We start from the raw sequence: 26,762 nt of genomic DNA, 5'->3' as shown, positions 1-26,762 counted from the left end.
AAGTAGGTAAGCAAGTAATTTTATAATTTATTTACCTTGGCTTTTTCTGGCTCGATGAGGTCCGCAGTGGAGTTGGTGACACTTTCCCCCGCTGTGTCCGGGCTGGATCGGCTCTTGCGCACGCTTAAGTTTCGGACGAGCGGCATGGCCTGAAAGAAAAATATAAATATAAATCTACAAATTTTATACCACGAGGAGGGTACCAAGAACGGTAGCTACTAAGCGTTGAAGATGTCCGCATATTTTTGAAACAAAAATATAATTCATTCACACGTTTATGTGCGTAGTTAGGTACTCGTGTCGATTTAAAACACTCCCTTTAGTTGTGTTTTAATTTATCGCCACTCGTTGGAAATTTTCTAATTTTGCACTTGTATCTTAAATAACCATAACTGCACAGCCTCGTTTACCTTAGCATTCCGTCGCTCCCGTCGATGTATGTACAGATGCACCAGCTCCTCCACCAGGTACATGATGAAGAAACCGCAGCACATCAGCAGGTGCGCCAGCGAGAACTCGAAACTGCTGATCTGGTTGGTCGCTGAAATAAAATGAAAAATCTTTAATTTTATTAACTACTTCAACTGAAAACTGCAGTTCCTGACTAATAGCTGTTTGAGGTGATGATATATTGTATTGGTTAAGTCAGAGGATGGCCTCAAAAAGCATCCGGGCCACGGCTCTCGCTATGTTTAGGCAAGTCGTTTTTGGAGTTCCTCCTTCCTTATCCACGGGACGGGACGGGGCGCTGGCTAGGTGCGGCCTGCGTATCGAAGTTTTTAGTAAGTCTGGACTAGAGCATAAACAATATTTTATGATCTACCAAAAATCACCCCTGTACCTATTGTGAAAAAAGATTTGAACTGTCTCTTTGGATCTGAAGGTGACAAGGAAGGTGAAAAGACAGTTTTGTAAAATTAGGTGCTTATGTAAATCTTTAAATTGGGTTACCAAGCGGACCCCCTTTAGCATGCAACCGGGAAAGCAATGACACGAGGAGTATAGTAAGCTACTGTCTGAAAACTTTCAACATGATTGCAGAACAATTAAAAGTAAGCTAATGTTAATAGCTCAAGTAGGTATTTCAAGTATTTGCAAGCAAGAAGATAAGTTACGCAAACGTTTGTACGTTGCCGCATAACCATACAGGGTGGCGAAGTATTCACCTTATGGCGGCAATTTCAAATCAATAGTGTTAAATTAAAAAAAAACTAGAAGTCACTGCCACTGACTGACTGTTGACAGGTAGACATAGTTACTATTTAAAATTACATAGGTAATGAATGAAAAATACTTATATAAAATCGCGTTATCATAATCACCTTCCGTTCAAATTACTTTTATTTTCATGACCCTATTCCTGATTCCTATATACCTACATATCGTCGACAAAGTACCTACATCACAAGCCTTATTGAGCTTACTCTGGGGCTAACAGGCCTATTCGGATTTCGAGATAATCACAAGATCTATAGTTCGTTTTTTTTAGCATTAGAAATTAGGTAAACAATCTTGATGTGTCTTTTAATTGAAAAACACATTTTAAAAATAAGTTACGACAAATACGTAACAATTATGAATCTAATACGATCATTTATATTCTCCTGCTTTCATCAGTAATAGTTATTGATTTTTAAAAAGCGTTTTTCAATTAAAAGACATGCCAAGATCGCTTACCTTCTTTGAAGTTCTTTCTAATGCTAAAAAAAACGAACTATAGAGACGATTTAGAGATCAACTAGATCTACATTAGATATCGACTAGATGTGACTTGGATATCTAAGTCATAACTTGTCGAAATCGTTCAAGAGGACCTCCAGAATCGCGGAAACGTCAAATTTGACATATCTACCTTCCTAATATCTTTAAATTATCCATATCGTAACTTGTTGAAGTCTAGTAGAAATCTAATTCATTTTCCGAATCGAGCCGTAAGTCAATTTGTTTTTTTTTTTTTTTTTATTATTATGCATGGGTTTACTCATGGCCACAGACTAGCCGAGGCGTAGACGTGGCCTACGATGGAGCGAGCTCGCCCAGAAGGTGCCTGTTCACTCTTGATTTGAAGGTTGCCGGGTTATAAGAGCACGGAAATATAGACGCCGGCAAGGAATTCCATTCCTTGGCAGTGCGCATAAGGAAAGTAGAAGCAAAGCGCTTAGTGCGAATTGGCGGAATATCTGGGTCAATTTTTGAAGAGGGTGTTTTTTCGACATTTGTATGGCAATTTTTTATTTTTAAAAAATCTGATTTATAATCATCGTTTTAGGAAGGGTTCTTAACAACAAAAAATATACTGTAGGAGGCACCTCTGTACTTTTTATAGTTAGCTAGATATGGACGTTTAAAGATCGACATTTGTATGACACTATTTAGCCATTTGTAAGGCGCTTTTGACATGTATAAGGCATTTTTTCGACATTATATGGCAGTATCAACATGTATATGCCACTATTTATTATTTTTGTTGCATTTATAAGACCCTGACGACATTTGTATAACACCTTCTCGACATCTGTATGGCACTATGTCGACATTTGTATGCCACAATCGACATTTATACGGTCAAAATAGCCGTATAAATGTCGCCATACAAATGTCGCGACATGTCGCCAATAATATTTTTTTGCGATATTTCCTACACAATACAACCGATTCACTTATTTATTTTACTATATATTTTAACACTATATTTGCAACTATTATTATAAAATAAACATTTTTATTCCAACTATGTACCAACGTATTAAGCGTCCATACAAATGTCATTGTAGTCGTACCAAAATATATCGAAAGAGATTTTTATCTGTTTTTAAATAAATTAAACTGTTTCCGGGTCTACATTTGATGTCAATCGATGCCCAACTAACCGCACTATTGCGTTGTAAATTTAATCTAACCTTTATTCAATAGACAAAGAAGATTATAGGGGGTAAATTTAAGTCATAACAAAATAGGTGCCGCGCGGGACAGCGATAAAAAGGCTTCCCTTGTTTTATTAAATAACGCATTAATTTATCAATATGATTAAATCAATTCTCTAGAAAATGCTCTTTATAGAAATACAAAGTTGTTTATAGTACGTTGCCTACATCCAAAGTTATGATTTTTTTTATTGCGCGATGCCTCCACTGGGACACGCGAAAAACGGCAAATTTCGCCGTTTTTGGAACTTCAAATGCGATTTTGTCAGGAACAAATAATATTTTAGGTACAGTTGTGTATGATTTTTAAAGCTTATAATACACTGAATGAAAATTTATATACATACCCAGTCTTTTAGTCCTATGGACTTCGAGTTTTAGCCGTGGGACAGCAAAAAATGCCTATTTGAAAATTGACCCATCTACCAAGTAAGGATGGAAACCGGCCGTGCGTCTAAAAGTCCGATGGTAGAATGGGGACGGTGGAATGAGCTCGTGTAGCTCTTGGGCACACTCCCCGAAGTGCAACCTGTAGAATACCGACAGGCTGGCGACTTTCCGCCGATGGGCCAAAGTCTGAAGCTTAGCCGTTAGCTTCTTGTCGCCAATCATCCTCCTGGCTCTGGTGTAATATATATTGTCCTATTATAATATAAATGAATTATTTATTTATTCAAGTTTGCGTTTCTTACTCAATGGTGAATTGGTGATTGATTTAAAACATCGTGCACCGTAGATAGGGAATTATTTTTATGTAAAAATAGTTTTTGGCTGACTTAATTAATAATTATTTTATTTTTGGTAGTTAGAAGTTTCACATCATCTTTATGTTTTCCTCAACGTGCTTGTTGTATTGGTATTTCTGATCACGTATTATTAGTTACCCTGTATTTGCAGTGTGACATATGACATGTGATAAATATGCTTGTGTACCGGACCTACACGTAATCGTAAGAAATATGAGTGTTTTGTTTATGTAATGACAAGTAGGTACTGTGAACTATGATCTAATACCACTTCACAAGAGTGTACCTTTGAAATTACAACTAAATAATATATGATAAAATAAAGCGAATGCGGAAAGAACAACATGATAAAGTATTTGACGTGATTTTAACGTCTTATAAATCGATGAACACCGGTAGCATGCACGAAAAAGTGTCGCGTTGTGGACAGATCTCCATGGTAACGTTACGCACACGTTTTCTTATGACGTTATCACGCAAAATTATCGTCCGTAAACCGACTTTACAGACAACCATATTTTTTTGTCAGTTAATCATACCAAAATTAATAATTGAGAGTCCTCATGGAAGATAACAGGGGTTTCTAAACTAAACTAATTTTTCGCGATAATAGGACATTACGATACGCGATAAGGAAATTCGCAACGAGTGGTGATAAATTGAAACCCGAAGGGAGTGTTTTAAGTCAACACGTGTTGCGAATTACCTTTTCGCACGTGTATTGTACAGCGTTTCACAGTACATATGGCCCTTTAAATTTTTGTCATAGGCACGTATTGTCCTTAATCCCGCCCTAGGGCGGTAGACTAGCAACACATGTGCTATAAAAGTGTATTAACATTAGATTGCATCTGCAATTACATAGTAACCACATCAGCAAGTCTAATGAGGTCGGAAATATGAAAGAAGAGGAAAAGCATTAAGGAAAACCCGCTTTCTAACGTTGCTTATCTTAGTCATACTGGGCTTGTTACGTTGCTTATTAGTCAGGGATAAATTAGATTATGTTGGTTCAGGTAATAGAGTATAATTGATTAAAAAATAATAAAAAACCTCTACGCAAAAAACGGATAAACCGATTTTGATAAAACATGTGATAGAACCACCGCTAGAAAACTTGTTTTCATATCGGTACATCCGTTTAAGAGCTACGGTCAAACTTATATCGCCCCGTTTTTGCGTCGGGGGTTAAAACACCAATTTTTTGAGTGATACCCAAAAAAGTACCCATTGGCGCATTTTTAATGCCTTATAAGAGTAGAAAAGTAATTAAAGTTCTCAGAGCTTATACATAATTATATTCATAATTCTTTACAGTCCGCATGTTAATCACGCTTTAATTTAATAGGTACCGTAAAATGGGGTGAGTTGGGTGAAATTTGACATTCAAACCTCGATAAAATTTTATTTTTACATGTGAAAACTGAATGGTGTGTTTGGTGGTTCGGACGTTTGTATTTTAGTTTGTATTTTATTTTGGGTAGTTCCATTTCATAACTTTGACGATAAAGAGGAAAACCCACCTCACCCCGTCGTGCCTCGTATTTGGGGTGAGACTGGTGAGAGGCTTTTTCATACAAAGGTGATTTCGGAAGATTGTTGGATATAGCCCCATTTTAAATTGGAATACATTATTTTTGTAGCAGTAGCCTTAAAATCCCTTCTCACCCCCCTCTCAAACCTTCTCTCCCCATTTATAACCCAACTCTCCCCGCGAAACCTACTCACCCCGTTTTACGGTACTATATGAATTAAAGTGAAATAATTGACTTAGTAAAGTGGTTCAACCATCTGAGTTTTCTCTTAAATCTACAGTAAACCGCACTTACCACAAATTAGGGAAAGCAAATCAGTTTAAAAATTAACAACTTTATTTTTAGTGTGCAATTTGTTTAAAGTTCGTGACAAAAAAGATATACCTACTACAGTTGGTCAAGCAAATGTAGTCAGTAAAAAATGGCGGCAAATTTAAAAATTGTAGGTGCGAAGGGTTATCGTCCCATAGAAAATTTGAATATCGCGCCTTTTTCTGCTGACAAGATTTGCTTGACCAAGTATAATAATAAGGTGGTGGTACTAGTGCTCGACATACTAATGCCCAATAGATGACACCCTGCTGTCACCCTGTTTCAAAATGACATGTACTGGGATCGCGTCGAGCATCAGTACCACCACCTTATGAGTTATTCAAAACATGTTTTTTTTGCTTTTTAAATAATAATAATAAAGACTACCTAGTTGTGTTGTTACCCACGTAAGTACTAACCTCACCTAACTAATTACCACTAACACGAAAATGAAAGGTATACTTTTAATAATAGAAGATTTACTTTGCGTAGGGTTCCATAGGGCTGGCAGGCATGTTTTAACTTCTTGGTGTTTAATTCGAAAAAAAAAAACAAAATTACTAAAACACCTGTTAATAACTAATTTGTCAAATATGTAACACGAAAAAAGGCGAAAGGCGGGCGACCTCGCAAGTAGCAGTTAAGGATATTCAGATTGCTTTTCATATTGGACATTGGAGACACACACTGGCCTTAATTGCATTTACATTTTCATTCTCTTATTATTTTTAACAAAGAGAGATGATATGAAACGAACGCAAGTGAATGATGAAATGACGGGCGACAGAGAGGTGTGGAAGAGAAAGACATGCTGCGCCGACCCCAAGTGAATGAACAAACATTGGGTTGAACCCTTTTTTTCAGTCCTTCGATATTCATAATCAGACCAGCTTGATGGAACCATTGTATTGTCATTTAAGTTATGTATTTACGTAGTGCTTTTAAGCTCAATAGGAAATTTGAAATCTTTTACGCTACGTCTTACGTAGGCGAACAACGCGCGAACGCGGCGCGGCGCGGCGCGGCGAAAGCGGCCGCCGCCGCGCCGCGCCGCGCCGCGCCGCCTGACATTCGCGTGCAAATCGCGCCGCACCGCGTTCGCAACGAGATCGCTTACGTAGGACACTTCTATGGGCATCAAAGGATTGATTTCGCCGCGCCGCGCCGCGCCGCGTTCGCGCGTTGTTCGCCTACGTAAGACGTAGCGTTATAATGCGAAAAATGGTTCCTAATTGTATTGTCTATGCCACATGTGTTTGCACCGCCTACAACTTATCTGCTTTGCCTAAAGGTTGACGGTAGAGAATGTCTTATGGGATTAAGTTCGCCTTTTGTACCTACAGTGTATTTCCTTATGTGCAATAAAGATTAAATAAATAAAATGAAAAAAAAAAATACAAAGCAGCTAGTATATGAACGTGAAACAAAATAAATCTTGTAATGTAGGTACACGAGCACAGAGCGAGTGTGACGACCCGTTTCAAGCTCGGCGTTTGGCAGCCAACTAATGTGCGCAGGCCAAATGGGTCACAATCTATGTGCTTACTGCCTACCCACTTATAGGGTCATTCGTTAAAAATCGGCAAGTGGCTTTACAGTAAGAATTAAGTTACTTTAATCTTTTTTGGCACAAGGGATGACTGCTTAATAATGTATCTTTTTAGGGTAGAAAATCTACATCCAGCTGTAAAAGCGTATGGACATTTTATGAATGATTTCATAATGTGTCCATGTAATTTTAATAACAAAATTTCCGTGAGACACAGACATATTAAATATATTAAGAACGGGGCACTCACGTATTTCAACCGAAAAACGCTCGACGCGTTCTTAATGTGTCCAATTGTCCATGCAATTTTGCCGGTCGCTGTACAATTGAATTTGTACCTCCTTCAAGAGTAAGAGATGCGTCACTCTGGTGTCAGTTAATAAAAACAAAACAATAGAATTATTTGTAATAGCAAGTAATACTTATGACAAACAAAATTGAAAGCTATGAAAAATTATCTTTCCTACCCATTGTGAGAAATTAAATTACTGTTGTTGGAATTACAGTGTAATAACATTTGTCTTATTCGTTATTTATTATTATTACAGAAAACACGTGGTTTTCTATCGCGTACTTTATTAACCGGTAGATTGTTTTTTCTTGTAATAAATTATCATGAATCTAAACAATTGTTCAAGCAATGACGTTCAACCATTATTATTGGCGTAATGATAATTAATTTCATGCATTTATTGTTGAAGAAACTTTACGGTTCACGTCAACAAAGAACGCCATAATTGGAAGTACAACAACCTTAGATGTTAAAACACCTGTTTAAATGTATTTCGGAAATGTTCGCTTGAGTTTGTTTTTGAAACGGGGCCAACTATCGAAGCTACAAGTACAAGTAGAATAGAGGAATAAATAAATACCAACTTAGTGAGCGTCGAGAGCTTGATTGGATAAAGTTTATTAATTCAGTTTATTTGGTAAATTAGGACGAGATTAGTACGGAATTTGGGCTTAGTTTTGAGAGCTAAGGCCACAGAATAACTAACGTAAGGCCTAATTGAATAAAGTAGTTTATTAATTGATTTTATCCGATGAATTGGGATGGAATGGGATCCGGGTTGTTTTAGTTAAAATTGAATAAATGTGCTAGGATAAAAGCCTTAATGTTCACATTAATAAATATAAATAATACCTATAGTCTGTCAAACAACTTTGTCAGTAGAAAAAGCTTAAAATTCGCGATCTTAGGGACATTAACCCTTCGCGCCTACATTTTTTAAATTTGCCGCTTTTTCCTACTGCCGGAAATAGCTTCACAGACAGACAGACTATACCGACATATATATATGGAACCCCTTTTTGGGTAGCCGGTGACGGCAAGTAATAAAAAAAAACAACAGAAGTGACTGTGACTTTATTCTACCCGCCTTATTTTAAACTTAGTCCAAGTCGAACGAAGATAATAAAATAAGCAAAAATACGAGGCACTTATTTCAATGGCTCTTAAAATCGGGAAACACTTTACAGCTCGTGCAACCTTTAAGGAAAGGTTACGGAAACCATCTTGCAAACCGGTCGGGCAGGGCCGGCCCTGGGCCTGGGGCAAACCCACTGGGCCACTGCACTCGTAATCACCGTGAAAAGCTGCATCCGAGATACTCGTAGTGAGATAATCTGCCTATACTTATGTGATTCATTTTACATTTAGTATTCAGTGTGTAGGGGTTTAGGTTACCTAACTATATTAGGTAATTTTGAATACAACTTTATGTCATAGCGTAGAGTTAGACCAAGAAAAGTCTGCAACGATTTTGGTAGCATACGCAGTGCAAGTGTTATTTTAACTGTCAAACTATGAAATTATGTCGTATAAATAACAAATCGTTGCAGAGTTTTCTAGGTCTAACTCTAGCGGTAATAGCAAGATTGAATAGGCAAAGGAAACGCTGCTTAAAATACTTTTCAGGCTGACATATCAAAATCACCGACAAATAAAAGATTATCAACCGATTGTTAGAAAAATAAATAGTTACGTTATCAACGGCTTGTTAGAAAAACTTAAATAGTAATGTTATGGAAACGCCATTAGAACTTTATTAAGGTAATGCATTATTATTTTATAGTGTCATATCAGACCTTTGAAAGTCGACATTTGTAGGTTTAACTATATAACGGTATGTGTTCTAAATAAAATAAAAACAAAAAAATAAAATAACACAATTCACCCCATTACTAATTGCTGCCGTCAGAACCGATGCGTCATTTTGTATGAAAAATAATTCCAATAGGTAATTAAGTACCTATTAAATACATCAGAAAATATACATTTCACCTGTCACTATTATTAACAATAGACATTATGTATCACTACGGGGACATACGTAATCATGATAATTCTAAAAGAAATAAATTAGTTAAAAATTAGCATACGTAAGTACAGGGTACAAGGGACTCATAAATATATGTAATAAATATAACTGATTATTTCCATCATTTGGAACAATTCTACATTCATCATGAATACTACCTATTGCCTCATATCATATACCTGTCATCTTTTTATGCGATCGGTAATACGTAACTATGAGAAAGTACCTATAAATATGTACATATAAATTATAAATATACATACCTAGAAAAAAGCAGCTGTATAACTTTTTCAAGCATTGTTTCAAATATTTACTTGGCGCTAATAATAACAACGATTACCATTCAGATTTTTACACCTACCCCCTATTCGTAAAACTTTACAAGCCCTAATTCGTTTATTTATGTGTTATTCCAAAGAAAATAGATAGTATAGAGGGCTATTGCCAAAGTAAATTTTGTAGTCACGGTACATTTACTGCCATCTATCGACACACGATTAAAACTTAAAATAAAATTGAATATGTATAAATTAATCAAAATATGTTTACGGATAAATGATTTATAATTTTTATTGTTCCATACTGACCCATGTTCTTTCACTGATATGTGTTAAAATTGTTAAATATCAAACGGTGTCGTCAACGCCATCTAGCCGAGAATAGGCCAAAGGTGTGTGCGCCATCTATTCGAGAATGACTTTTTCTTGATTTCCGATGCACGTTTTTTTCTTAGACTTTATTTATCTTATACGGAGTTATAGGTATATATCTCTGGTTATTCTTTTCTTTCTACATAAGTCATAATGACAGACTAACGATTAAAAGTTAATTGAGGCTAGTAGCGCGTTTATGAAAAAGCCACTAGAGTAGGTATAGATTAAAGTTAGCGTGCGTGTATTACTCGGAGTAATTAACAATGGAGCCGCCATTAACAGGCGTTCCCCTCTGTCGAAAATAGGCGGCCAGTGGTCAACCACATATCAACCATATGTATGGACTGACGTTTATCTGACATGACGTACCAATACATTTGATGTGCCCCTCCCCCGCAAAAAACGGCAGACTATTTTGTACCGAAAATTTTAGACATGGCGTCTCCGTTGGTTATATCCTCTAAGGTGTATTATATGAGATCACCGCTTTATGATATATCGTTGTTAATCATAAAGGTAATATTTCTGTTTCACAAACGCTTATCGTTGGCAGTTGAAAAAACCTGTTTGTCTTTATCTACGGTATATATTCGTATTCAGTGACTTATTTTATGGTAAATAAAAGTAACCAGTAAATGCATAAAAAATTTGTGGGCGTAACCGTAACCACTTAAGAATGACTTTAATAATGGCAAAGAGAATTTGAAAAAGAGGATTACTTTCAAAGTAAATTATGTAGTCAGTAGGAAAAAGGTATTCGCTCGAAAAGATGGCACCATACCTTTGGCGTATCTTTAAGTAGATGGCGTTACTTTTTGACATTTAACAAATTTAACACATATCAGTGAAAAAGTAAGGCTCAACGTCAAATGGCGTTCTAAAAGTGTTAATCATTTGTGTCGAAAGATGTCAGTAAATGTAATAACTACATACAGTCGCACCAAACAAAGTCTGCAGCGGATTTGATAGCCCACGCAGTGTAAGTGTTATGTATAGTTGTATACGTGATAATTTCATAGAAGTTTAACGTTTAAAATGACACTTGCACTGCGTGGGCTATCAAAATCGCTGCAGACTTTTTTACGGTCTGACTATAATTGAGTTTGACAAAAATACATGTATACCTCACCGTGGGGTAGAGGAGCGCGTGGGCTCCTTAAGGAGCTAGGTAAGCGGTTAAGGGAGGCAACAGGGGACTCTCGCGCGGGCAGCTTTCTCGCGCAAAGAATTGCTATCGCTATACAGCGCGGGAATGCTGCCTGCGCGATGGGCACCTTGCCGAGGGGCCTAGGCTTAGAAGGTAGGTTTTAGGGATTTTTATTTTTTTGTTAGGTTTAGTTTTAGTTAATTTATTTTTTAGGCACTTGTTAGTGTTAGGAAGTTTGTTATATAATTATGATAATAAATATATCTGTATACCTCTAGAGTAAATTCTCTTTGATAATGGCATTAGATATGTCAGTGCCGTAGCTAAACAACATCCGTCCATAGTTTTTTTTGCTGACAATAGCCTGTTAAAGTTACCCGTCTTGTTACTCACGTTTTTTCTTTGTAATTACATATACTGATTTATTTATAATAGCAAGTTGCGAAGGACTTGTTTTACTTGACTTTGGATTTTATTATAATTGTGGTCGGTCTTATTTTTTTGTTTTAAGAAATGTTGGTAAAGCGTTGTAAATATCTGATGATCATGAAAGACTGGAAGTCATGCCATACTTATCTACTTAAGTATATTCGATTTAAAATGTTAAAACCACATAGTAGTTTTCGAATTATAAGTAAAATTTATGCTTTTATACTCGACAATACTCGTATACTGAAAATACGCGACGCCATTGTTTTCACTCTATTTCAGCCATTCTACGTAGGTAGTTCCTAGGTCGGCTAGGCCGCCCGCGCTAGGCCATTGAATTAAATTTTAAAAATGGTCAATAGGTACTATAGTTAATTATTATTTTAAAATAGTATAATGACTAAATTATTACAAGGCGTTATAACTGGGTGAAATACATTTTTTTCTCAAAATCTTCGCCGAAACATGTATTTTTTGAACTATGACATAGTAAAGGCCTAACATTTTGTTATGTTTAGGTACCACACACTCGCACATTGAGCCGGCTAGGCAACAAGCACTTCATATGCATAGGCACGACGGCATTGTCTCAGCTCGAACTTCCAAGAACGCTATATTTATTATAAGGAAACTTGATTTCTAAGTTGATATGAATATTATATTAAATCGACTGTTACTCCCGGATTTAACACTTAGAACGATATGGATGCTAAATCATTTGAGTCGCTTAACTTCAAACTCAGGTAAATCCATCTGTCAGATTATGCGATTTTGGTGTTCAGAAAAGGTAATAGGGTAGATATTTCCTAAGAGGGTCGAACGGATTTAGCCGAGTTTTACGTTAAGCGACACATTTGTACTTGTAAGGGAGTCTGCTAAAGGAAATTATAATTTTTTAAATAAAAAAATGTATAACATTCAGGCGAGACTCGATGTCACAGCTCTGGGGAAAGGGCCGGGTGGACCGTTGTCTTAGAGTTGCGAGTTTCAATCTCGCTTGTTCTATTTTTCCTTTATTTCATAAAAAAATAATTTAAATTATGTAACAGACTTCAGTCGTGCAAGAATTAAATAAGCTCATCCATACTCAGAAATATAATTTCATATTTAATATCACGTTATTCCTTTGCCAACATTCCGAAATCTATTTTAGCGAGCAGACAGCTAAACTTCTCCATAATTTATACTTCTACTCGGCTTCCGGCGAGGAAGAGCAATTCGAGATCTGGTTCCACAGATTTTGAGTCTTATTTCAAAGAGACAAGGAATGAAATGTATTAGTATCGAGAGATTTATGAGACGTGACTGCAGGATTTCTGGGACGTGTGATGACCCCTGGTTTGAAATATTGCTAGGTATGTATTGGTACATGTTGTAGGTATTGCTATAGCTATATATTTCGCTTAGATTTAGAAAATATAAATATATCTTGTCTGCTTCATTGTCGCGATAAATGCTAAAAATTAATTAATAAACTCATATTATTAAGAGGTATAAATTGAATATGTTTTAATAAATAATTCGTCCTCAAATAGCATTCTGCAACATTTTGCTTTGTGTGCCTTGAGAAACCACAATTTGTAATATTTTTTTAAATATGTATATTAATACTAAAGTATGTACTAATTTATAACCGGAGTTGATTCCAAAATATTAATATTGATCATTGTTTATTCATTCAATACTTGTTTCATAATTAGTAACAGAAAATAAGTGTTACTAGTTTTTCACAGATAGGTAGCCCTGCAGCGATATCAGCATGGTCGTGTTTTTATCACCCGTCATGTTATGCGTCACTTTCGCACTTACATACTTGTTAAAACGTGACAGCTATGGTGATAAATGATAAAGAGCCGGCCATCTTAACCCTTCTGGAGTGTTCTCAATTTTTGATGCGCTCCTGTTTAAATTAGCAGTTTTTTTATTGTCCATAAATGCAGTCTCCACAGCCAAGATTAATTACTCTGTTTTGTTCAATTTAAAGCATAGCAAGTACATAAAATGTCCATTGTCACTTGGTTAAAACATTTGAAGGCCTAGCGTGTCAGGCCGACTGACGGCGGCCGCGGGCCGGCGCGCAGAATGAGTGCGCGTGAGTGCATTGCGCCAGGCGGCCTTGAGCCGAGATGCCTGCGCGCAGCCTCCGCTACATCTCGGGTTTTATTTAGGTGCGTACGCGATCGCTGCTAAAAGAGAGTATCTCAATGATGGTCTCATTTTTAAGTTTCATTTCATTTTTCAGTTGGTCAAATTTGTCTACCTAATAAATATTAATAAAAAAAAATACAATCTCCCAACCCCCTGAAATATAGCTAAGAATTCGTTTGGGAGCTGTCATCAAACACAGAGAGATAGATACCTATACAGATGTACATTTACTTATATGACCCCTGACCCAGGGCACCGATTTAAGGAAGTCACATCATAGAAACTCAAATCATGCAGTTGTTATTACATGTGTGTGACATTAAGAGAGTTAAATATAGTCAGTGTCCTATGAGATTTGTTTACATTACACAATAGAACCTGTTTGGACTGCATATACGCGAATTACAAGTGTCACTTTTCTACGACGGCATATCCTGAAACCCCACTTGCGATGCCGTCCACGTGGTTGCACTAGAAACATTTGAATACTCTTTGTTTACTTGCCAAGTTACATCACACGCCCGATATTCTCATAGCGACACACATGTCTATGAACCCGTGAAGCTAAATAAATATTTATAAATCTTGTAATAAATGGCCAACACACGGTGTAGCTTGAGAGACGAATGAGGTTTCTTCTGTTTGTTAAACATCATATTACAAAATGCCTACATCATGCTAAAGCATGACTAACACTAGAACGGTCCGGGTTCGAGCCGAGGCGTCCGAAACTTCAGTTTTTTATAAAAAGTATCACGTGGTCACCGATCACCCGACATATAATACAAAGTGTCAGAAGCCTCCTCCGTCCGGACACATACCGTTCTAGCGTGAGTTATCCTTAAAGTTCCTAACCCCAAAATAATTTTTAATACTGCCAACAAAAACTCAAAAGAGTAACGTGGTCAAACTGGTCGACTTGTCTTTTATACTCTTACGTGCGTGAGAAAGTACGTGATTTAATGAATCAGTCACTGAATACCGAAACCAATCTAATCTCTTTAGGAATCTTAATCTGTTGTAGATGTATAGGTAGGTAAGCAAGATGTTCATCGCGTCATAAGACGTTTTCGTAAGATATGGAGCCAGATTCAGAATTTACGATTTGTTATGGTTTGAACTGGTTTTGATACGACTCTGAAGATCGCTCACGCTGATTGGTGCATGCGAAATGAAGTGCGTGAGTCCAATCACCTAGAGCAGGGGTCTCCAAACTTTTTTACCTGAGGGCCATATTGCGCCTCAGTAATTTACGCGCGGGCCACCGTCGTTTGCTGATGTTAGGACTGAACCCCTGGAGCCTGTGGCTCCTCGCTTTGGGTGTCGGCGGGCCGATTTGGAACGCGGGCCGGGGTTTGGAGACCCCTGGCCTAGATAACCTAGACGATCGCCAAGCTCGTATCAAAACCAGTTCAGAACTATAACACGTGTTAAATCAGAATTTACCTCCTGTATACGATGAGAATAGTAAATTTACGCTCGTCTCACGGTCTACACGATTCTTTGAGAAAAGAGTGAGAGGCGTGCGTCATCATCTCGGCGGAAGTAGAACGGACTCAATTCGATTACTTAATCGGTTACCGAGAACCGAAAATCGATTACGGGAACGAATTTTGTTATGTTTATATTCGACAGAAAGCAGGTTTTCAGGGTGTGGGTTAAATATGTAGGTCATATTGAAATAAGAGCAATCTTTTCGGCCTGCAAAAATTGTATTGTACCCGTATAAAAACATCCCAAGTATGGATGTAAGAAATTTTTGAAATTCGACCACTCGATTTCGTGTATTTCGTTAAATGATATCTCCACTACTAGGTGTTTAAATGCTACTAATATAATTGAAATCGAGTGGTTAATACCACTAGATTCCAAATTTCGATCGCTCGTATTTCAAAAATTAGCATTTCGCCGTTTTCCACCGATTTTCGAGTGACGAAATCGAGCGACCGAATTTCAAAAATCGGCCCCTAGAACAGATTAATCAAAAAACCATAGGTGAAAACGGATGGTTTAAATTGGTGCAGATGATAGATTGAAATATCTATAAGTTTCTCGGATGAAAATGAAATGAAATTGAAATTGAATAATGAAATTTCATATTTACCACTAGCTTTTTGATTAAGGAAAACAACTTAATGAATCCTGTCCAGGCTTTATTTGCGTTGTGGGTTGAAAGGTCAGATGGTGGTCACTTTAGTAAAATATAGCCTATAGCTGGTCAACTAAATCTTGTCAGTAAAAAAGGCGCGAAATTCAAATTTTCTATGGGACGATATCCCTTCGCGCCTACATTTTTCAAATTTGCCGCCTTATTCTACTGACAAGATCTGCTTGACCAGCTATAGTAATTATTTTTTGCGAGCCGAAAGCCGAGTGGACCCTGGAAAGCAGCTGCCCCAGACGTCATTAATTGGGCGCGATCCTTTGACCCTTTGAACGCCACGCCTATCGTGTGCGGCGCGTCATCCTGAACTTTATTGAAATGCACGAAGGTTGATATTGGGTTGTAGCTGCACTCGTCAATTGACGTCTTTGACGGTAAAATGGTTAAAGAGATGGAGTTAGATTATAAAAGGCCTTTCGCACTGTAATTCAAAGGAAACCGTAATAGCCAGTGCCGCCCAATGCTTTGTTTCTACTCAACATTTAGATTGTCTACGAATCTCTTTGTTTGGCAAGATGACACAAACATTTTACTACCGTGAGAATACCGGCCAATTGGAGACGTGTATGCTAACACAATTTTTTGCAAACTATCGATGGCGATTAGTTCAATAGTGGGAATTTATAATCTTTGCGGCAACATGCGATGTACAACCTTGGCATGTACCTAACATATGTACCTACCTACGACTTATTTAGGTACCTACAGAGTTACATATATCACTGTGTGTAAATATAAGCAAAATACGCACAGTAACGTAAAGGTTTGTATATTTTCTAGTAGGCAGTACTAAATCAACCAACCGATCAATCAAATTTCAAGTTTTCAGCTTTATGATCCATTCTCATGCCGGTTGCAATCAGCAAACAAAGGACAGACTTATGCGACAGATAGAGATGCATATATGTTGCATGGCGTAGGTACTTAGTGTGTAAAACAATTGCACGCGCCTTGACATTTTATTAAAAGTCAATTCGAAGTTGTAAATATCCGATTGCTTTTTCGCAACACTGACATCATCAGATGGATGTCGTGGTATTTTTACTGGGATAAACTAAGGACCAATGTACAAGTAATATTTATTAGGTACTTAGTTTTTATCCAATAGCAAATAAAGTCACCCAAAAACTTAGTCGAGTACTTGCATTCAAGATGCCATTATTCTCTATAGTCCATAGACCTCTGGTTGCCCTCCTGCGTCCCATGACACTGAATAAGATGGCATCCACGCGTTGTAATAGATATTAACCCTTAAATTATCGAGAGAACTTCTACACGATATTGAGGTCGGCTCCGCGAACACCTCCGAAATGTCCGAAACACCGTCTACGGGAAAAACCACAGATGGAGTGTGCAAAAGGGAAGCCATCACGAACATGTCATGAGTGTGAAGAGGCAGGCTACAAATGAAGGGAAACGGAATGTACAAAACGTAAGGTTAGCAGACTGGAAAATACGAAAAGCTACATTAAATTAAGACGACACGACGGGTGGTTATACCTTGAAATATACTGTTACAAAAGCAGACTATTGCGCAATCACATTTTATTAATTTTGGATACAATATTTCCAACAACACTTGACATCATTCTGATTATGGCCACGTTCTTTATTTTTGACAGGCTATCTTGTATACTTATCCTAGACCTGTGGAAAAGATATACGTATGTATATGTATATACGACATAGAAGACAGCATATAAGTAAAACTGTACTTCGTCTGACCTTAAAGTCCTGAAAATCCTGAGATGCGTCAGTACGGCGCCTAACTATCGATTCCTTGCATCGGTCATTACGTATCGGTCAGTGACACTATTATCTCCTGCCACTTTCCCCATCTTCTAAGCATTTTGAACCTTTGACGAACCAACCTTAATGGTTATTTGGTAGGTAACTGTGATGAGTCGACCATGTGCAAATGCGCAGTTAATTCGAGTTAGCCTAACCAGTAGATTAATAAAATAGATGGAATTGATACGTCGAGACTCTCAAAGACTGATGCAAATATGATTCAGTGTTTCTTTGAATTCTTAAAATAAGTAGGTAGGTATATTTCAGATTTTCCTCAATAAATACTGCAAAAATAGTGCCTATCAGAGTTTACGAAATCGGGTTTTTTAAATACCTATAGTAACAGCACCAGTCATGGGACATTTAAGAGGAAATTTGGAGTATTTATGATATTTCCCTTATACATGTAAATGGTCTACCGCTTAGCGTGTTAAAAGATGAAAGTCCTATCCGTCTTTCATGTTTTAGGCGTGTTGTATCAAAGATACTGCAATTAGTTTCCACATATTTAACAAATTAAAACTATGCTTTTTTTCTCCAGTCATGGACACCAAAGTTCCAGTAATGGGCCCCCGGTAATGGACGTGGATCCAGTAATGGGCCCCCTATAATGGACATTGTTCTATCAGTATAAAATATTGAAATGGGGAATAAATTACGGCAAAATAAAACAATTTTTGGTATAAGCTTTTATCGCTGAATGTATTTTTCTTTCCACAGCCAATTATTATTGTATTAGATCCATCGAGACAATTCTAATATACCCTAACACAATTAGTTAGGGTTTAATGCGATAAAGTTCCCATGGCCACCTCCTGTCTCCATCATCAGATCAGGCCCATGTTATCATAATATTGCATTATCATCCGATTTGCATACTTAATTACGTACTTACACAAAATTTCAACTGAATCGGAAATCGAAAAGTGGCTCAAATTCAGCTACCAAGATTGGACCCACACTAACTAACAGGGCAAGTTAAATAAAAGTTTGGGAAAACGATATTAATTTATCCGAAGTCTGAGAATACCTCCTGATTGACATATTTCTTAACTACATTTTATTTCTGTATTGTTTAAACATGAAATTATGGCATAGCAAGCATCATTCTGTCATTTGTCCCATCATAGGAGGTACGCAGTTTTACAGCTCCTATAATGGGATTGGGCCAAATACCACTATTTTTTTACATCTGTGGAGTCACAACATAGTGTGTTGTTATACCTTATCTCATGGTAAATGCAATTAACAAAACACATTCTAGTTTTCATCAAGTATTAATTAATTAAAATTTTATAAATTAACTCACCTCTCTTAGCGAAGTTGTTAAGAATTCGTAGTGGTATTTTTTTTCAGTGACACGACAACTTTTAGGTTGACGCCAATTTCTTAAAAAACAACCAAATTTAATAAAACTTCAAAATGAAACAGCTCTAGGACTCTTATTTATGATAATATACAGCCAGTGTTTATAAACTACTTTTAGAAACTTATTTTAGAGGAATTATGTTTTTTTGTCCCATTACTGGTTCCACGTCCATTATAGGGTCCACTACTATACTAGGAGAATAAGAAATTTGCGACGTAGAAATATAAAAATAAAATACGCAAACAAACCCAATAACTACTACCTAACACTTTCTACCTCTAACAGACGAGTGACAAAATAAATAAACAGAAATTAGCTGCTTTAAGTATAGTACAGTTTTTAAAGGAAAGAGGGCGCGACAGCTAAGTGACTACTCGAAGTGTATAGCTTGTTTACATTATTCGACCCATAAGACGTCAACCCAATATATAACTCAATGTCCCCGTGTTCACGACTTGTTTGTTGACAGAATTGGGCCTTCGTACGGATGCAATGCCACAGTCCACGTGACTTTCCAATTTAGTTTACGATTGGAATTTACAAGTGAATATCAAGTTGAACTGATTTTGATATCACTCGTCCGTGCATTTCCCTCGTACTTAATGCAATGTAATGTAATCCACATCTCTTCTCCGTTCAACTGGATAACAACCAATGCTATAGATGGATTCCCACACGTCTTCATCTTCGCTTTAGGAAAGGCAGCCTAACTACGAAATGCACGCACGGATAACGCAATCTATACTTTTCTTCATATCTGACCTAGATTTTCTACAAAGATATGCCCCTTAACTTTCACAAGACAGGGCATTAATGTTTTCATTCTCTTTTATATGCTGCCAAGAATACATGACATCAGTTTACGTGCGTTGTATTAGAATATCTAAATCGGTTACACTCCTACCGATTATACTCCTAATTTCCAGAAGCATATGAACCAGAATAGCATTTACTTGTCACTCTCTCATGTACAGTCGCCATCAAATATATCGGAGCAGCCATGGTGCTCACAAATATCTGAACACGTATCTATTGTCATGGCGTTAGAGTGCGTGTTCAGATGTTTTTTTGAGCGCCTCTGCCGATCCGATATCTCTGATGGCGATTGAACAAGTCACCAATGCAAATCGTAGGCGTCTTTAATAGCACCACAAGACCTAACGCGGCAAGAAAGTTATAATAAGTGCTCACGTCGTCGAGTGCATTGCCTTGCACTGACTTACTTAGTGTTAATGATGACTTAAATATAGTCATTACTGTCACTAGCCAGGAACTGTGTCGTTGCTGGCGTAATGAGGGGTTTGTGAAAAATTAAGCACAGCTGATTTGTAATTTGCGGAGTTGAACGGTCGGATAAATGGATGTTGTAGGAAAGCATGATTATAATAATACAGCAACTATACAGGGTGGGTAAAAATAAGTGCATTTCCGTTGCCAAGGAGGTTTTGGGATTATACTAAGCAACTTTGACTATGGGAGCAACCCTGAAATCGCGAGAAAAGAAATTAACCTCCCATAGAAGACGGACCAGCCAAAATGTATGAAACAGCCAAATTTCTTTTTCATAAATTTCGTAAAAATTGATCATTATAGTCCTAAAACCTCGCTAGCAACAGGAATACACTTGTTTTTTTAGCAACCCTGTATATTTACTGAAATAAATGTCATTGTTCTATTTATCCCGTTTATACACACGCAAAGTTTTGTTATATTTACACATAAGTAAAAAAACAGTACACAGAAAGAAACGGTCAATTTAAAAAAGCAAGCAACTTATGGCTAAAATTGATACTCAGGCACCTAAATATCCTCAGGTAACGAATCTGTCCATTTCAAAAATTCTGTCCATTTTAAAACAAAAATGTTATTTTTGTTAAACATAAGTTTATTTGACGAAAACCCGTGGCTTGGATCTCAAAATATAAGAATGGCGAGTAATATAAATAGGTCTTAATATTTTGATTTAGTACCTATTATGAGTAGGAAAAAGTTGGAGACAGTTCGTAACACGTTTCTTTGTATGAGGCAGGCCGTTAAAATATTCAGGTCGCCCTCGGAATCTGAACATTTTTGCACGTTTAGATTTAGATTAGATTTAGTTTTATTTATTTCACAACAAGGGGAGGCTTATGCCAAGGGGGAGGTCTATGTTCAGCAGTGGACGTCTTATAGCTGAGATGATGATGATCATGATGATTTCACAACATATGATTACAGTACAAATTACATTCATTCTTTTGCGTCGCGCGGAAAGGAAGTATTTGCATTATGGCTGGTAGTTATTTATTGTGACACGTCTTCACGAGTAGCGCCCATTTCTATCTGGCTAGACATAATTAAAGCGTGTCGTCACGCAGCCTTGGCAGCGTTTCACCCGCTTAATGGTTTCTCTGACGACCATGAGTATTGCGTATGCACAGGGTGGTTGTTGCGAAAAACGAAATAAACTATCCCCATAGTTAAATAAGTATAGCAGTAGATAATTATAGGGATAGGCGACACGTGCTTAGCTGAAGTAACATAATTTTACAGTACATATGGTCCTATTTTCCCGCACTAGTGCGTAAAATAGCACTTTTCGTGCGATGTCAAAAGTTTAAAGGGCCATATGTACTGTAAAACGTTGTACGATACACGTGCGAATAGGTAATTCGCAACTCGTGTCGATTTAAAACACTCCTTTCGGTCGTGTTTTAATTTATCGCCACTCGTTTCGAATTTCCTATTTTTCGCACTTGTATCGTAAATAACTATTAGAAGTTTGACTTAGTACAGTCCCGTATCTAGAATTTCTTGTTCGCTTTAATGCGTTCGAGATCACCAGAGGTTCTCTAATATCGAATTTTCGTTATCTGCCTCTTCTATCACTCCAGGCGGCCTAGCCAAGCTGACAATCGCTATCGCTTCGACAACGAAACGCTTTGTGTCTCTCTATTACTCTTCTATATTAGTGTGACAGTGACAGTTGTGTTTCGTTCGCTACGGAGCGATAGAAAGGCAGATAACGAAATTTCGATGTTCGCGGTAGACCCTCTGGCTTCGAAATGCCTACATCAACAACACAAGCGAAATAAGGTATGAATCGGAATGTCATAAGTACAATTTTGGAGTTAAGTCAGGCTTAACGGAAACCCTTTCTAAGTTCCTAATTTAGGGTTAATGTCAACTTTATTATAGTTTATTTAAGGGCCAGAAACAATCTTGAATTTCAGATAGATTGTAGGTAAAATTCATAAATATCTTGGTGACTTACTGACTTATGAAGGCAGTAACTACTAAGTAGGTATCTTAATAAGAAAGTGCCGTTAAGCGTTCCAATGCGAAACGTACCTCAACATTTCACGCCATAAAAACAAAAGAACATCGTATTAATATTCAATCGTTGCTAGTTTAGTCACACTCACCCATATTCAGTTAAATCTATATTTATTTATTTTAATTTTTTTATTTAAACTTTATTTATTTATTTAACACAGTACATAAAAATAATGCACAAATGGCGGACTTAATGCCTAATGGCATTCTCTACCAGTCAACCATCGGGTCAAACAGAGACATATGTAGAAATGGTGCAAGGAGAACAGATGAATTTATTAGAACGATGGAAAACAACTGAACAACTAATAATTCTGAAAAAATACATATAGAATACACAAATAAATACATAATTATATCACGATTTTAATTAAATGCATTATGTTGGTTAGGTTTGTCTACCTGACAAAAGCCACACTAATTTTAAGTGGCTACACCTTGGAGGATATAACCAACGGAGACGCCATGTTTAAAATTTTCGGTACAAAATAGTCTGCCGTTTTTTGCGGGGGAGGGGCACATCAAATGTATAGGTACGTCATGTCAGATAAACGTCAGTCCATACATATGGTTGACATGAGGTTGACCATTGGCCGCCTATTTTCGACAGAACAGGGGAACGCCTGTTAATGGCGGCTCCATTGTTAATTACTCCGAGGGCTACACGGAAGTATTTTGGCGCATTCAACTTCTATTTCGGGAACGCGATTTGATTCTTAAACTCATGGTCAACTGTCTAAATGAGATTGAAATATCTGTACATATTAAGTATCGATTTACATTTATTAGAATCAGATTTGAGCTGATTTTGCATCTCTATTAGAATATCTGCAAGCTGTTAAAAAAATTGTTTTCCTCATGGTTACATTGCACTTCATTATTTAGGTACATAGGTAATACAATTAAAACTGCCTACTATACTACGAGTATTATATAAATCATTTGGCCAAAATATTAAAGTTTGGGAAACGTAGAGCCATCAGCTGTTTGAAACATGTTGGCAGGTATAAATAAAATTATGTACTAGGTCTGTGTATAGCACGTGTTTATGGGCACTGAGATAGATTAAGAATGATCTTATGGTTAAATTTGTATTTTTTTAAATATTTGTTTATTTTATATATGTCGGTAGCTTTAACTGCATTACTTTCTTCAATTCCAAGAGACCACGACCTACCACTAATGAATTTGTAGGTACTGGTATCTAGAACTTATACTAAAAGGCTTTAACCGTCCACCTTGCCGTTACTTTACAAGTGCCAACTCTGACGCAGACAAAGATGCTAAGTAACGAATTCCGTACAATTTGCGCATACGATCACGTCTGCAGACAACGAGAATACCATTCTTAACTCTAATGATAAATAGAACGTGCACCGCGAACTGAGCAGTTTATAATTTACTTTTGACTTGCCGTCCCTTTGTCTGAGGCCTGATTAAGCGCAAAAAAGTAAAAAATAACCTTAAAGAAAAAATAATACCACCAGAGTTGACCCAGGATTAGACGCTTCTGCCGACGCCATATAAGGAGAGCCGACCCCAAGTAAATGGGTTAAGACTAGAAAGAAGAAGAAGAATAATTTAATAAAACTTCGGCAGGGAGTTCATTCTACAGCTGGTTAGACCGCGGACTGTAGGCTCCCTTAGTATAAGTCGCAAAATGATTATAATGAGTAATTATTGGTCTAGCCGCGCTACGTATACCTCTCGGTTACGGTTTACGGCATACGCTTGATCGTTCAAAGAATACCTCGTCTACTCAAAATGACATGCGGGTTGGAATGGAACGTCATTCATTAATTGTGTGAGACAATGGATGACACAATGGGAGACATGGCTTTTTCATGCGTAAGCTGGCAGCGGAAAAGTTAATGGATTCGATGAATGCACCCGTAACTCGGCTTGTATACCTGTGTTTACTTGGTAAATCAATCTTGGTAAGTATATCTATTAATTTATAAATGATTATAATGAGAAATTTATAGGCGATCCCCGTTCAGGCTCCTATCTAGTCCAACAGATATCGCTTGCCATCCAGCGCGGTAATGCCGCTAGCATCTTTGGCACTTTTGGGCTGGGTGGGGGTCGGAATGGGGCTGATAGTGTAAGTAGGATAGTATATTAGTAATATGTTTAGATTTTAAGTTAGGACATTATATGTAAATTATTTAAGTTATTTTATTAAGATTACTAAGATAGTTTAACAATGCAATATTTATATTTACCTACTGGTTGTTGTATTTATAAATGTTGCTATGTAGACATTTTTCACTGTGTAAACGGCCCACGTTATCCTTATTTTATACAAGGTGGCTAAAAAATAACTGCATTCCTGTTGCCGTCGTGAAAAAAATTTACCCTCCCATAGAAAATGGACCAGCCAAAATGTATGAAACAGCCAAATTTTTTTCGCGACTTCAGGGTTGGTCCCTTTGTTAAAGTTGCTCAGTATAATCCCAAAACCTCCCTGGTAACGGGAATGCAGTTATTTTTTAGCCACCTTGTATGGTAAGGGTTGAGGGGTCTTTAATATTTACCTATCTTTGATAGGTGTATGTTAGGTCACAGCCAATACTGTCATATTGGACATGTGATCTAACTTTACGTTACGCAATACGAGATTGTATTATCTTACGTGAAGTTGTATTCAGGTTTTAAAAATAAAACAACTTGATAACTACGTATATTACGTCTTGCGTCTCTCTGGGACTCCCGGATCATCGATATGCGCGGGGTTTCTCAAAGTGGGATACGCGAACTGCTAGGTTTGCCAGCCGAAAAATTCCCAGCGAAGGGTACCCGACATTACAACGCCAACTTAGTCTGTAAGGTACCTATGTATCTATGGCGTTTGTTGCCTGTTTTTTTTTTCTTTTTTTACGACTGGCCACGAGTCTCTGGAATAGCTAATACAGTCACCTGCATTAATATGTTACTCTTCGGAGGCCGCAAAAATATCTGACACGATCTTATTTGTAGATCCTATTTTTGCAGCCTTCGAAGGGTAACATAATTATTGCAGGTGACTGCATTTACGATAAAAAATGACGATTGAAAAACTTGCATGAAAAAGGGTTTTGCAATCATCTAGGAAATTTATTAGCGATAATAAGTTTGAGAAACCCTGAATCAACGTGAACGAGACTCATTAGAGATAATTATTAAATTGGTATTATATTTTTTGTATCTAAATGTGCTTCCTTATCGTTATCGGTATCTGAAGTGAAATCAGCGACCTTTCAGTGTCATTGAACCCAAGAAAGTGACTTTTTGTTTCAATTGGTTCGTGAAACAAGCTTTGCTTAATTTGCATTTATTGTCCATTTGCTAGAAGGTCGATTAACATTTTGGGGATTACATTTTGTACGGATTTTATCATGCCTTTCTAATATGGGCCAATTTTATTTAAAGGTGTACTAACACTATTTTTATTTATTTCCAGAAAACTTTTGAAAACATGAAAAAAAATTACAAAAATGATTTATTTAGGTGTATTAAAAATTGCAACTTATTAGAGTATAGAGTATTATACTGAATGTTAAAAGTATTCTTCTTCTTCGTCGGTATCACTCTTGACAGAGTGGTCGTGGTCATCACTTCAGGTGTTGGTGGCAAGCTTCACAACACGTCGCCACTCTTCTCTGATAGCCGCCTTCCTCGTGCATTCATGTAGTGATGATGAGCCATTTACTGCCGCCTTTATCTGGTCAGTCCACCTCATAGGCAAGTATTAAGTACATATATTGTTTTTTCAAAGGACATTGAACATTACGCTAAAAAGACGATCTTATAAACAATATAAATATGCATCACATAATTTATTGAGATTACTTTAGGTATTACAGCAGTAAATAGAGCTTAATAATCCAACTATTGAGCAATTAACAGCACGAAATGCTCCTTGAGGTCATATCTGATGTTTTGCTTTGAAACATATACATAATAGATCTATAGTCTATACCAACTCCAATAACTATATAAGTTATTCATCATCGTATCAATAACAATACAATACCTTATTTTCATTAAGCGTTTTTAGAGTTTGACCAAGATAAGTCTGCAACGATTATGATAGCCCACGCAGTGCAAGAGTCATTTTAAACGTCAAACTTCTATGAAATTATGACGTATAAATAACACTTACACTACGTGGGCTATCAAATCCGCTGCAGACTTTTATTGGTGCGACTATATTTTAACGTCATAAATTTTCGTGTAGGTAAATAACACTTACCCAGCGTGTGCTATCAAAATCGTTGCAGACTTATATTCGTCTAACTCTAAGCGACTTCAATGTCCGCCCTTTCTAAATGTCCAATTTCAAGTTCAAGTAGCAGACAGACAAACATACAGTTTTAA

The 26,762-nt window shown here is 36.9% G+C and overlaps 1 protein-coding gene across 1 annotated transcript in view; it reads right to left on the bottom strand.

Annotated features, from left to right (window-relative positions):
• Positions 1-26,762, bottom strand: part of LOC134673146 (zinc transporter ZIP1-like) — a 52,693-nt gene that overhangs the window by 4,876 nt on the left and 21,055 nt on the right. The window contains exons 2-3 of the mRNA XM_063531089.1: positions 411-541; positions 36-149 (exon numbers count right to left, since the gene is read on the bottom strand). Coding sequence (XP_063387159.1) covers positions 36-149; positions 411-541 — 245 coding nt within the window. The remainder of the gene's footprint in view (positions 1-35; positions 150-410; positions 542-26,762) is intronic.

This window comes from Cydia fagiglandana, chromosome 18 (genome assembly GCF_963556715.1).
Source record: "Cydia fagiglandana chromosome 18, ilCydFagi1.1, whole genome shotgun sequence".
NCBI lineage: Eukaryota > Metazoa > Arthropoda > Insecta > Lepidoptera > Tortricidae > Cydia > Cydia fagiglandana.
This window is presented reverse-complemented; position numbering and strand designations above follow the sequence as displayed.